The sequence below is a fragment of the Rhagoletis zephyria genome, unplaced genomic scaffold (assembly GCF_001687245.7).
Source record: "Rhagoletis zephyria isolate East Lansing unplaced genomic scaffold, Rhagoletis_zephyria_1.1 Rzeph_scaffold_00624, whole genome shotgun sequence".
NCBI classification, from domain to species: Eukaryota; Metazoa; Arthropoda; class Insecta; order Diptera; family Tephritidae; genus Rhagoletis; species Rhagoletis zephyria.
This window is the reverse complement of record NW_016157708.1, coordinates 90273-104258: the sequence shown is the minus strand read 5'-3', so window position 1 is coordinate 104258 and position 13986 is coordinate 90273. Positions and strand designations below refer to the sequence as shown.

The 13986-nt window shown below is 39.6% G+C and overlaps 1 protein-coding gene across 2 annotated transcripts; it reads right to left on the bottom strand.

Moving 5' to 3' along the window:
- Positions 1 to 3574: 3574 nt before the first annotated feature.
- LOC108360762 (ATP-dependent zinc metalloprotease YME1 homolog) lies at positions 3575 to 11135 on the bottom strand. Of its 2 annotated transcripts, none has more exons than XM_017613184.1 (10): positions 10697 to 11135; positions 9961 to 10251; positions 9718 to 9907; positions 9570 to 9665; positions 5733 to 5815; positions 4999 to 5315; positions 4698 to 4927; positions 4450 to 4610; positions 4230 to 4395; positions 3575 to 4177 (listed from the first exon to the last, which is right to left on the bottom strand). In XM_017613184.1, the coding sequence occupies exons 1-10, from the start codon at positions 10804 to 10806 to the stop codon at positions 3683 to 3685; spliced, it is 2139 nt and encodes a 712-aa protein (XP_017468673.1). In that variant the 5' UTR covers positions 10807 to 11135; the 3' UTR covers positions 3575 to 3682. The 2 variants fall into 2 exon arrangements, with proteins under 2 accessions (XP_017468673.1, XP_017468674.1); XM_017613185.1 differs by having other exon boundaries at positions 4999 to 5312; positions 10697 to 11134.
- Between the last annotated feature and the right edge of the window lie 2851 nt (positions 11136 to 13986).

The window sequence follows — 13986 nt, the reverse complement described above, 5'->3', positions numbered from 1 at the left end:
TTCTGACGGTTAAGTTTTGGCGCGCAATATTATTTTTAATTGGAAATAGTTCCCATCGTCATAAAAATAAAAAAAATATACAATAGATTTAAATTTTTCATCCATATTTCAATAATTATGTTTCATCAAATCATTTAACAGTTTGTTTACATTTGAAAGTGAAACATAACCTTACTTTTTGACTACTACTACTAGTAACAATTCGTAACAATTTTTTGATGTTGAATGGACCTATTGAAATCGGGCTAAAATTATGGCGACTTTTCATACAACGGTAAATTTCAGAAATGCTCGAAACTTCTATATACATATTTGATGTTGCCTTTTTTAAGATATTTGCCTTTTTTTGCCTTTTTTAAGATATTTGCCTTTTTTTGCCTTTTCTACCTTTAAAAAAGTGATTATAGCATTTACAATTTTTTTTTAAATTAAAAAATATACACATGTCCATGCGGCTGATAGAAGCGCAGGGATCTCTTGCCAAATTGGTGTTGGAAAAATTCAAAGCCGTTTGCTCAGCTAACGTAGGCTTGGAGACAATGAGGGGTGCGGATAAAATTGTAAAGGGCGAGGAAAACGCCCTTATTCCTGATAATATGAACGTTTCAAACGTTCCACATTTTAATTGGGCTCAAGGCTTTTCTTCGCGAAAATCGAATGAAAATGCTGCCAGAAACCTTCAAAATCCATCTTGTGGTTCAATGTTACTACAACTATACAGATTAAAGTTTTATGAGTTAAAGCATAAACAGACGGCAGCGTTGATCCGGATCAGCTCGGGGAATTAACTGCGGTTGATCCGAATTAAGTCCGAGTTAATCCTGATCAACGCTGCCGTCTGTTTAAGCTTTTAGAAACTCGAACGGATAAAATAGTAAAAGATTCAAAGTACAAATTTTTCATATAATGAAACTAGTTCCTAGTTTTTCTCTTTTTAGTTGTAATATAAAATAAATGTATTTTTTGATTGTTCTTCGTATGTTCTGTCTTTTTTTAGTGCCTTAAACCTTTTTATGCAATACCTAGTGCCTTTTCTTGCCTTTTTCGCTATTTTGTTTTGCCTTTTTTGCAATACCTAGTGCCTTTTTCGCTATTTTATATTGCCTTTTCCAGCCTATTCCTTGGTAATAATTATCAGTCGTAAATATAGATGAAGTATTCCACAGTACGGCAGTTTTATCCACGCCTGCTTTGGCTTTTAAATTTTGTGATGATGTTTGTCAAGTTGGAAAGCGGTTTTCAACATGGCTTCACTTAAACCTAATTTACTAGTTAGAATAAATTCAATTGAAAATATGTTAGCTTTCTTAAAAACTACATTAAAAGACTACAATTTTAAGTATATTAATTTTTGGAAAATTACTACTATCGGGTACGAATAAATTTGAAAATTCGTGAAAAATAGTACCAAATAGTCACTTTAGGCCGCGTGGGTAACTTTCTGGTTAGTTGTATTAAAACACTGAGTACGCCATTCGCCTTAGCAGCTTATTCTTCAAGAGGTTAGATATCTTTTTTTTTCTTTCTTGTGCAAGATGAATGTGTTTTCATATAAGAACCTAAACCTACAGAAAAACAGTCTTATAAATCATGGATTTCGGAGAAGCTCATCCAGTTTTTTCAATAATTAAACTTTTTTCATTTTTTTAGGTTCTTAGCGTCTAATGCTTGGTTTTCATTAGGTCATATTTGACGTCAAATGTTGTGAAAATAATGAAAACGGGTTGACATATACGGTCAAATGCATTTGCAGTCAGTTTTGACCGAGCCCAGTCATATAAAATGACAGCTAAGTGAAAACGGCCCTCTATTTTCATATTCTGCTGCCGGAGGGAGGATCTGAAATACTTTAGCAAAAGAAGGCATCTAATGTACATACATCCAGAAAAGGTACTGGAAATTTATTTCGGCACAGTTGCATGCAAATTTTATCTTGCACTCAGCAAACGTGCTTTAAATTAAAAACGCTAAAATAACCAATAATACCTTAAATGCTGTAAGAGTAAAAAAACATTTGGTTTTATTATAGTCTAAGAGCTAGCAACGTTTTTTCGAGAGAATTTCCGGACAGCTTTTTTTTAATTTTTTCAAAAAAATCTTGAATGATTAATGAATTTCTCAGAAACAACTAAGTTTATAGAAAACTGATGCACATATATACTGTTTATGCAGAGTTTTTCTACCTTTCATTTGCTGCATTTCGTATAAGATGTACATACGTGATTAAGTGGAACTACTTTTTTTAAGCTGAATAACGGTAAATTGCAAATATCTCGAAAACTTATTTATGGAAAAAATACTCGATTTTCGGAATCAGCAAGCGATTCTGCATAGGAATTGGATAGTGGCATCCAGTGCGCATGTTTGTTGTAAGTCAGTGTTTTTTATGACACAATTATAATATAAAAATGTTATAAATATCAAAATGTTGGTGTTTTTCTTTTGCTTTTCTTGCTTTATTCCGACACTTTACAAGTTGATGTATTTTGAAATGTGTTAAGTTTTTATTTGCCTTAACGAATGTATTTGAAAAAATATATATATATAATTTTTGATATTCCAATAATTAGATGTATGTTATAACGTTAGATAAGTAGTTATAGTTTCCAGTTTTCATACTAATGTCCTATGAAAATTCACTATTTTGCTTCTATCTCCCTCACTACCAGCACAGTACTTTTCAGCTTTAAATCGATCAGGCTCTTGATTTAGCAACCGAATTAATGTCTGCCACATTAATTTTAGATTCATTCAAGGCGATTTTATATAAGGTGATGTTGCTAGCTCAGCTGATTTTGTGTATGTGTTTCGCCGCACGGCTTCTGATATCAAATTGAAAAATTTTGTTTGAATTTCTACACACACTCTTACAGATTTTGACAGTTTATACCGCCAAAGCAAAAACAAAATACATGTCAATTTTTGTTTTTGTACTCCTGCTATCACCTTATATTAATTAAACAACATCATATTAAATTTTGAGCTTTACTAAAATGAGTTGAAAAATAAATTTTTTTTAATAAAAAATGACGCCTGGCACAATGCTAGCAAAAACGGACATGTCTGGCAATAATAAATCTATGTTTCTAAAAGCTAGTTAAAGCCAATGAAAAGAAAATTAGCTTTACTAAAATGATTTAAAAAATAGCATTTTTAACTGTAAAGTTACGATGCAGTCATCTTAACCATTACCGCCTGCCAGATGGCCCCACTCTAACCGAGGGAGTGAGAGATGTCATATCAAAAAACCAGCTGGCTTGAAATGCCTGTTTTCACGACGTCGCTAGCTCCCGTACTATTAGTGTGGTCACGTGAGTGACGCGAGTCCGATATTCTTCTGATTCAAAGTATATGCTACGTTCAGAGTTGATCGAATTCATTGAGAAAGATGCATTCAGTAATAGCCCCGTCCACTTACATTCTGACCCAACACAACCTTGTTTTAATAGTAACTCATATTCTGGACAAGAAAATGTAACAGACTCAAAAATGCCATCTTTACAAAAATAAGTAACCATAAATAAGAAATTAAATAAGAAATATGTACAGCTCCGAAAGAAATTATATAGCTTCATTTAATATTTTTTTGTTTCTGGCTTAAAAGCATAAGTCTTTATTTACCGTTATTTATTAAAATGTTTACCGAATATGTTACTTCGTAATATATCTATACCTTTCCCAGCTAACGCGAATCATTCATTATAGCCTTTATGTCTTCTGCGTCAAGAGTTTCATACTTCAGCAACGCTTCAGCAAGAGCCTTATGCTCTTTGGTGTGTTTTTTTAATATCGCTTTTGCGCGTTCGTAGCTTTCATTCAAAATGCGCTTTATTTCAGCGTCAACAATTTCCACTGTGTTTGGACCCAGAGATTCTGCTGCAACAAGTCCTTTCGAATTGTCGAATGTACGAAGACCCACTCTTTCTGACATACCCCAATCCTTCACCATATGAGTAGCTATGGACGTAGCTTGTTTTAAGTCACTACTCGCGCCTGATGTGATTTTCTCTGTGCCAAATATTAACTCCTCGGCAGCACGTCCACCCATCATTGTATCCATCATAGCTAAGAGCTGTGCTTTGGTCACATGATATCGTTCTTTTTCAGGTATATAAGCAGTGTGTCCCAGGGAAGGACCGCGTGGCATAATTGTAACTTTATGTAACGGATGTGACTCCTATGAAAACTACGATTAAATGGATGTAAATATATACACAATTTTTTATCACCTTGGTATAATAAGCGACAATGGCATGCCCACCTTCATGGTAGGCTGTTATGAGATTTGCTTCTTCGTCCGGAAGGCGAGCTTTTCTTTCGGGACCCATGAGAACTTTATCTCGCGCACTTTCTAAATGCTTCATCGTAACGGTTTCGGCGCCATCGATAGCGGCCCTACCAAGAAACACCTATAATATTGTAAATCGTAACAAACCAAATATCAATTACCTCAAAGCAGCTTGATTGATCATGTTCTCCAAGTCTGCTCCTGTAAACCCTGATGTACCTCTGGCCAACATGTCTAAGTCAATTTCATCGTGAAGAATTTTTGTCAAATACAATGAAAGTATCTCTTTTCGGCCAGTAAAATCCGGCGTGGAAACCACAACCTAGGAACAAACAACATGTTACAATGGATGCATCATAGAATTTAATTTTTAACCACTGGTATACACACATTATAATCATTTCCTTACCTCGACGTCAAAACGACCTGGTCGTAGCAATGCTTGATCTAGATCATCGCGTCTGTTTGTAGCACCTAGTACGATTACACCAGTATTCTGATGAAAGCCGTCCATTTCAGCCAATAATTGATTAATCGTCTGGTTCGCATATGGATGCAATACTGAATTTGTTCGTTTTGCTCCAACTGAATCGATTTCGTCAATAAAAATAACACAAGGTGCCCTCTGTTTCGCCGCCTCTGAAGGGTGCATAAATCGCTTATAGAATATATACATATTTATATCACATTTTAAAATAATTAAAACTTACTAAACAGGTCACGCACTCGCCTTGCACCCTGACCCACCAGTACCTCGTCAAATTCCGGACCAGCGGCATGGAAGAATGGAACATTCGCTTCGCCAGCAACAGCTCGTGCAAGCAAAGTTTTTCCGGTGCCTGGAGGTCCCACCAGTAAAACACCTTTCGGTAGTTTACCACCAAGATTAGAAAATTTTTCGGGACTTTTTAGAAACTCTACGACCTCTTTTAATTCTTGTTTAGCTTCATCACAGCCTTTTACATCATCGAATGTTACATGGATCTCTTCAGGATCGACTTCTACTTGATTACCCAATTGTATTCTACTTTCATACGAAAATGAGTGACATATATGAACAGATTAATGTATGCAGTGAATGACTTAGTTATATAAGGTCAAACAGTCAGGAAAACATCTTATATACATATACATACATATATCGTCGTTTAAAGAATACAACCGCGTATCACGAAAATGCAAAACCTCTTATGGGAGGTTGCTCAAATTTAATAGGAGAGTAAAACTTGTTTTATTTCATAGCGGTTCTTTTGTTTATCCCTAATTATCTCTTCTTCTTATATCTATGTATCGATATTTTAGTATGAATGGATATGGACTTGATGCAAGGAGCTTCCGGTAAGCAAATATCTTTTTTGGCACAAATATCAGTTACGAGGTTTTGCAGAACTACGATACAGGTGTCGGACTTTAAACGACGATATACATACATATATATATTTACCTGAACATAGATCCGTTGGATGACGAAAATAAGCTTAAAAAAATACCAATGAAGACAACAATCACCAAGAGTTGTTGGAATACCTGCAACCAAAAAAAAAACTATAATTTTTATTCTTTTTCATTTTTTTTTGTACAACAAAGTGGTGGCCAAAACGTTCATATTAAAAATATGATGTAATAAAAACGCTTTCAGCTAAAATCACATCATTTTTAGTTTGAGTAAATTTTATAAGTGTACATATATGATAGTGTAACATGTAACGGTTTATATACGTAAAAGAAATATTGAATAATGAAGTTAAAGAAACAATAAAATCTTGCAGTGTCTTTACGGTATTTATGTATGTAGTATTCCTTCGAAATAAAGTTCCACAAAAACTTGAAGAGGGATCCTCCATAAGTGAGGAAATTAAAGAGTACCTCTTAAGTATATTTTCGGAAAAAAAGATTTGTTGGTATTGTACTCCTCTACCCTTTCGCTTGTGAGCCAAAAGGAGATCCTCAAAGTGAGCAATAAAAAAATGATCCATGTGGCATGATTTTGGAATAATAAACCAGAATTGTCGGTGAAAATATTTTGAATTAAAAAAATACACTGGGCAACCGACGCGAAACTATATGAAGGGATGTGGGTATGTATGACAGCATTTGATCGAACTCATGGGCCGATTGTTGGATTGGATTGCCAGGTGCTAAAATGGTATTACACATGACAAATGGCAACTGAGTTGCTAATTTCTTCTTCTTTTCTTCTTCTTATTAGGCGCTGTAACCGCTTAAGCGATTTTATCCGAATTCAACAAAGCACGCCAGTCGTTTCTCTTCTGTGGCAACTGACGCCGATTGCATATGTCAAGTGAAGCCAAGTTCTTCTCCACCTGGTCTCTGCATCGCAGTGGGGGCTTCCCTCTTCCTCTGTTACCACCATCGGATTCTAAGTTGAATACTTTCAGAGCTGGTGCGTCGGTGTCCATTCGAACGACATGGCCAAGCCAGCGGAGCCGCTGTATTTTAATTCGCTGCACTATGTCCATGTCGTTGTAAAGCTCATACAGCTCACCGTTGCGGTACTCGCCGTCGCCAACGCGTAAAGGCCCGTAATTCTTCCGCAAAATCTTTCTCTCTAATACTCCAAGAGCCGCCTCATCGTATGTTGTTGTTGTTGTAGCGGCTACAACAACATCGTATGTTGTCATTGTCCATGCTTCTGCGCCATATACCAGCACGGGCATGAAGAGTGACTTACAGAGTGTGGTTTTTGTATGTCTGGAGATGATATTACTACTGAAATGCAGTTCAAAGAAGCACTTTTTGTTAAGTGTGATCTTGCATTGGATTTCAATGCTGGTTCCCAAGTAAAAGAAATTCTCTACATATAACACGAAAATAAAAAAATTAATCCCAGAAGTAAATTCCACTGGTCACAAACATACATTTTAATACATCTTCTTCTTCTTTTTATTTGGCGCGATTTTGGTCGAGTTCAACAAAGCACGCCAGTCGTTTCTTTTCTGTTCCAACTGACGCCGATTGGAGATGCCAAGTGAAGCCAAGTCTTTCTCCACCTGGTCTTTCCATCTCAGTGGGGGCCTCCCTCTTCCTCTGCTACCACCAGCGGGTTCCGAGTTGAATACTTCCAGAGCTGAAGCGTCAGTATCCATTCGAACGACATGGCCAAGCCAGCGGAGCCGCTGTATTTTTATTTGCTGCACTATGTCCACGTCGTTGTAAAGCTCATACAGCTCATCGTTTTATCGTCTGCGCTACTCGCCGTCGCCAACCTGTAAATGCCCATAAATCTTCCACAAAAGCTTTCTCTCGAATACTCCAAGAGCCGTCTTCTCGGATGTTGTAATTGTCCATGCTTCTGCGCCATATACCAGCACGGGCGTGCCTTATAGAGTGTGGTTTTCGTACGTCGAGAGAGGACTTTACTCCTGAATTGCCTACTCAGTCCAAAGCATCACCTGTTGGAAAAGTGATTCTGCGTTGGATTTCAATGCTGACATTATTATCGGTGTTAATGCTGGTTCCCAAGTAAACGAAATTCTCCAATTTTTCGAAATTATAACAGTCACCAGTGACGTGGGTGCCAAGCCGCGAATGTGCTGACTGTTTGTTTGATGGCAGCAGATACTTCGTTTTATCCTCGTTTACCACCAGACCCATTTGCTTTGCTTCCCTATCCAACTTGGAAAAGGCAGAACAGACTTCGCGGTTTTTGTTACCGATGATGTCGAGGTCATCGGCATAGGCCCGCAATTACACGCTCTTGTAGTAATTTGTTCCTGAGCGTTTCAGTTCTGCAGCTCTTATTATCTTCTCCAACATCAGATTAAAGAAGTCCCATGAAAGGGAGTCGCCCTGTCTGAAATCCCATTTGGTGGTGAACGGCCCAACGGGCTCAGCGTCATTTTACACAACCGTATCAGCTTGGCGGGGATGACAAATTCAGACATAGCGGCGTATAGGCAACTCCTTTTAGTGATGTCGAAAGCGGTTTTAAGTCGACAAATAGGTGGTAAGTGTCGATCTTTTTCTCGTGGGTCTTTTCCAAGATTTGGCGTATTGTGAATACCTGGTCTATGGTGGTTTTGCCAGGCCTAAAGCCACACTGATAAGGCCCAATCCGTTCATTCACAGTAGGCTTCAGTCTTTCACACAATACGCTCCATAAGACTTTGTAACCTATGCTTAGAAGGCTGATTCCGCTGTATTTGGCGCGAATGGCGGGGTCACCTTTCTTGTGGATTGGGCAGAGCACACTTTAATTCCAGTCGTCGGGCATGCGTTCATCTGACTATATTCTGCATAAGAGTTGATGCATGCACCTTATAATCTCCTCGCCACAGTACTTGAATAGCTCAGCTGGCAGCGTTGTTGTTTTTCAACCGCATTATTGCTATTCGTACCTCGTCATAGTCAGGCGGTACAACATCGACTCCGTCATCATCGACTGGGGCTCGGGTTCTTCTTCTCCACAACTTTCCGTGCTGTTACCATTCAGTAGGATAGAAAAGTGTTCCCTCCATAATTTAAGTATGTTCTGAATATCGGTAAATAGGTCGTCATCGTTGTTCTTATAGGAGTACGCACTGGTGGTCTACTTTGCAATGCGATGCGAAAGAGAAATGCGATGCGATAGGCAATCGTCACAGAATATTACTTACGGCGTATTTGCCTTTCGCATCGCATTGCTCTTTCGTATCGCATTACAGAGTTGCCTCCTGGTCTTGAAACCTTCCGTAAGTCGCCTAAATCTTTGGCAAAATTTTCGGGAATTCTTCCTGTCGGCCAGCATTTTAAGCTCTTCGCACTCACGTTGCTATATTAGCTACTGTATTTATGTGGTTGCAGCGAAAATTTTGAATGAGTCTATTTAATTATTTGTTCAGTAAAATGTATAAATTAAAAATAAAAGAAACGATAATGAATTTTGGTCGATTTCGAATTATTGCAATAAAAAAAATCCCTGTGGCATGACTGGAATAATAAAAGAGAATTGTCGGTGAAAATATTTTGAATTAAAAAAATACATTGGATAACCAGCGCGAAAGTATATTAAGGGCTGTGGGTATGTATAACAGTATTTGTTTAAACTCATGGGCCGATTGTTGGTTTGCCAGTTGCTAAAATGGTATTACACATGGCAACTGGCAACTGAGTTGCTATATTAGCTACTATATTTATGTGGTTGCAGCGGCAATTTTGATTCAGTTAATTAATTCATTTTTTTTCAATAAAATGTATAAATAAAAAATAAAAAAATACACAATAATGAATTTTTGTCGATCTCTTATTATGGTGATGGCTAATTAATTTAATCTATACTCACTTTAAGATATTTCATAGTTTTCCCTGATTTTGGCGATTCTTCAGAGTTTGCAGCTGCCAAATATCCTTCAGCGAACGCTATTTTGATATTGTCCACCTTAAAAAAACTTTTAGCACAGCCACATTTCAAAATAGTAAGTATTGGCTACCTCATTTTTGTTTGGTCCCTGTTCTCCACCTTTCTGAAGCAATTTTTTTAAGGTGTCCGCTTGTGCATGAGACAATTCAGCTTCTATTTTGTGTCCACCGAAAGCAGTCTTTAGCCTAGAGAATATTGTAGGATTTCTCTTCATTTCGGCATCTATCGAACGATCAGTTTTGAAGTGTCGCGCAAACTCACTGCAGGGGTTAAGATAATATTAGTTTCTGGAAAATGATGAATACGTCCTTACATTTGATGTCCAATTAGCGGGGCAAGTAAATTTGATTTCGTCAGACCCCCGCCACTGAAAGTGATATCAATTAAGTGTTTGGCACGCCTTCGCATCGGTAAGCCGACATCCAAGCTTACACTTATACCATTTGCGGTGATTGTGGCTTTTGTTCTGGATAGAACATCGTTTATACGTTGTGGGTTGAAGAAAGCCCGGGAACTTGCGTTATGTTCAATAATACGTCTCACATTGCGGGGAGACTTGCTTATAATTTGCGACAAATCCCTTAGAACATCGAATTGGTATGATCTGCAGTAAACGTGTGTAAAAATTGTTAGAGATGCAATTGTTTTCATATACATTTACAAGATAAAAATGAGCACATCTAACGGGCCTTATGAAAAAATTATGTTCCGGCACCTATGCGATATTGTGCAATTTTGTTTTACTCATGGCGACTTTACCTACTAAGATATTATACTTGTAATTTAGCAAACTATATAAAAAATATAAGTTCTATAGAAACTTTAAGAAAATTAACCCAATCACGATTTTTTTTAACATTTGCTTTTTTATGCTTTTTTAACAACTTATGAATTTGAATTCACACCAACTGGAATCCTTGATTTGAACCAAAATACCTTTTGGTATATTTGGGTAATCTTCATTAATCTTGCAGTTATATTTCATTTTTAACTAATAATAAAAATTTTGGCAATGCAGCATTGTTGGAATCTGGCATTAATTTGCTTACGTTGCTTCTACGGGCCTATTCCTTTCACCAGTAGGCCTCGTCCTGGGTATGTAACGATTATGTGTAGGTTTTCGACCCACGCTTCCCAAATGTGAATAGGCACAAAACATTCTTTTATCCTTTTAAATATTTTTTCTGTAACCAAAAGGCAGACGGATCAAGGCAGATTTTACGCGATGACAACCTAAATGTCATAATCGAAATTGACCACATCCAACCACAGGTTGATGGCTACATACATCTGTGCGTCGATTGCAGTCGTGGTAAAGATCGCGATATCGCGCGGGTTAATTAATCTATTTTTATATTTTTTTATATTTTTTATACTTGAACATCTACAACCTACGTCAAATTTGGAACAGTTATTTGCTATGGCTTTTAATTAACTGAAAAATTGTGCTTTCCACAAATGACACACGATTATTCCATTGATTACGATAGCCAATATTTAGGAACATGAATTTCGATACGATACGATCCATATCGATACTTTTGGCATTCGATACCGATATTTTTTAGTCGATAGTTTAAAACGATATTTTTTGGAATCGAGTACCAGGACCCTAGTACCGTATCGAATGTCACAAACGCAAATTAGTCAGCTTTCAGACACGTCAAGTCTTTCTTTCAAGTCTGCTCCTTCCAAGGGGAAGGAGGTGAGAAGAAAGGGGAAGAGTGCAGTTGACGCACCTGGAAGCTGTAACGTAGTGTTACGATTATCCTCGAAGCTTTGATTTTGTTCCTTCGAAAATTTTCGAAAATTTTCCTTCGACAAAACCCACCTCATAAATGGTGCCCGAGCATGGACCCAGCTCTGCAGGCGCATGGGCAAAAACTTCAACAAGCACCAACACTGCGGAAGCGGATTCACCGAACACACCACAACCAACAACTGACACACGGATGAGCGAAAACAACACCACGACGCTGAACGTCGACTCGCTGGGCTGGATATATCTTCTCAAGAAAGAGAGGTTAGTTGAAGAGTGCAGACAACACCAGTTACTAGTGGAAGGAAGTACTGTCGCTAAGCTACGCAGCACTCTGAGCAACTTTGTCAGAGCAAAGAGAACCAGGAAGTCGACCGAAAATCTCGTACCGACTCTTCGTGAAAAGGAATGAATTCCAGACCATCGAAGAGCTGATGGAGCTCACCGATGAGTACGAATTACTGAAGAACGAGGAATCCAGACAAAACCGACAGGCGGCGCACAGTTTGTCGACCGTGGGAAACCAGTACGACGGGTGGAACACCTGCTGGCGATGCAAGAAGCGCGGACATACACGCATCCACTGTATCAGCGCGCGGCGGCTATTCTGTTCGCGATGCGGACAGGATGGGATCTTCTCCAGGGATTGCCGGTGTCGCAATCCACATCAGCAGCTCCGACGGCTACATTTTCACGCACCGCCGCAGTTACATCAAGGCAACCTGAGAGGCGACACATCGACGGCCGCTTCGACGCCGACATCACCATCGAAGGCCTGAAGTTACGGGCGCTGGTGGACACAGGAGCCACGCTGACGTACGTCGAGGAGAGCACGCGCGCGCATTTGGTACCGCGCAACATCCAGCCCCTGCCCAATCAGCAGGACGTACAACTCGCGGATCAAACTTGCGTCGCAAGCACGCACGCCTATCCCGTCAGGATTGAATACAACAGTGATTTCCAACCTGGCGGAGCGGATAATATTAGGAATGGACTTCCTAGCAAAACGAGGAATTGTCATCACATTGCGCTATACCACCAAAGGTAGGGGCGACACCCGCTCTGTGCGGCCTAGCGGAGAAAGCGCACCTCAACGAGAAGCAGAACCAGGAGCTAGGAGATTTCCTGGAGCACCGCAAGACCATATCCTTAAAACGCACTGGACCGAGCACAGCCGCAGAGCACATAATCATGCTCCGGCACAACCAGCCGCTGAAACAACGTTATTGCCCGCGCAACCCCGCTATGCAGCTGGCAATAAATAACGAAGTAGATGAATTATTCGCCGATGGAAGGATTTGGCTATCAAAGAGCGCCTACAGCGCAAGCAGAATGGCAACACGAAAACGCAGCAAGGCCGCCAGAAAAACCGTGGCCAATATCCCCATGTCGACCGCCCCTTGATGCAACACCATGGCCTCGCAACAAACCACTTATACTAAGCATTAAAATATGGTCCGCCGATAGTACAACCCGATGCGAATGCCCAGCACCAATTACTCGCCATGACGTGCAACCCCGCTGTCGCTAACACCACAACCGTTGACACCCACAACTTCAGCGGGGAGCTGCAACCAACGGCCGACGCAACCCAAGATACCGCATACGAAAGCACTGATACGCGACTCATAGCCAGCCACGAAGGCCCACCAGTTGCGGCGACAATAGCCAACAGCGAGGGCGTATTCCAAGGCATCACCGTTAAGCATCCACAAGGAAACTCGCGACGTTGGTGCTTCCTCTGGAAAAGGCAACGCGCCCGCGCGACCAGAAAAGGCCCGGACCATACTTTAGTCCAATTCCAGAGTCAAAGGAAGCTGTTCAAGTTTGAGAAGTAGAGGCCACCCCCCGGTGTAACGGAGCGAACCAAGTTTTCACCTACCTCGTCATGGCCTTAGGACGGCAACCACCACGTGATACTCAACCATAGTACAATTACATATACAACCATCTTTCTCTTGTTATTATACTACTATATTATTGTAAAAAAAAATCTTTTGTTATTATACTGTTATATTATTGTCAAAAAACAAACCCCCTAAGCTTAAGGAAAATTTGCAATGTACTATTCAAGAGAATTCCTTAGACGTAAGGCGAAATATAAATAACAAATAATACCTTAATAAAGCGAACCGCGAACACACACTGGCCGAGCCACCGTTCCGTACGATGGTAAAATTTTCCTAGGCTTTGCCTAAGGTAGTGCAGGCCTCCAGGCCAAAACTCCAGAATACTACGACCTTTCGTCCGCCGTAACGTAGCATTCACTACGCTACAATATTTGCAGCCACAACCTACCACAAATCTATCCTACGTTGTAAATATGTATGAACATACGATATGCTTACCCACGTACATCAGGCATGTACATACGATGTACATACATTTGGGTAGAATATTCATTGGAGTGCAATGGGGTATAGTCATTGCGCTGGGTATGCAGTTACAGTTGCATGGCTATACTCAATCCCGACTCTTGCGTCCTCGTTCGCGCACTCTGGGCAACGTGAGCAACCCATGTGCGAGATGCGGTAACCAATCCGAGTGGAGCCTTGGGTCACGGCAGAAAGAGAGGGAGCT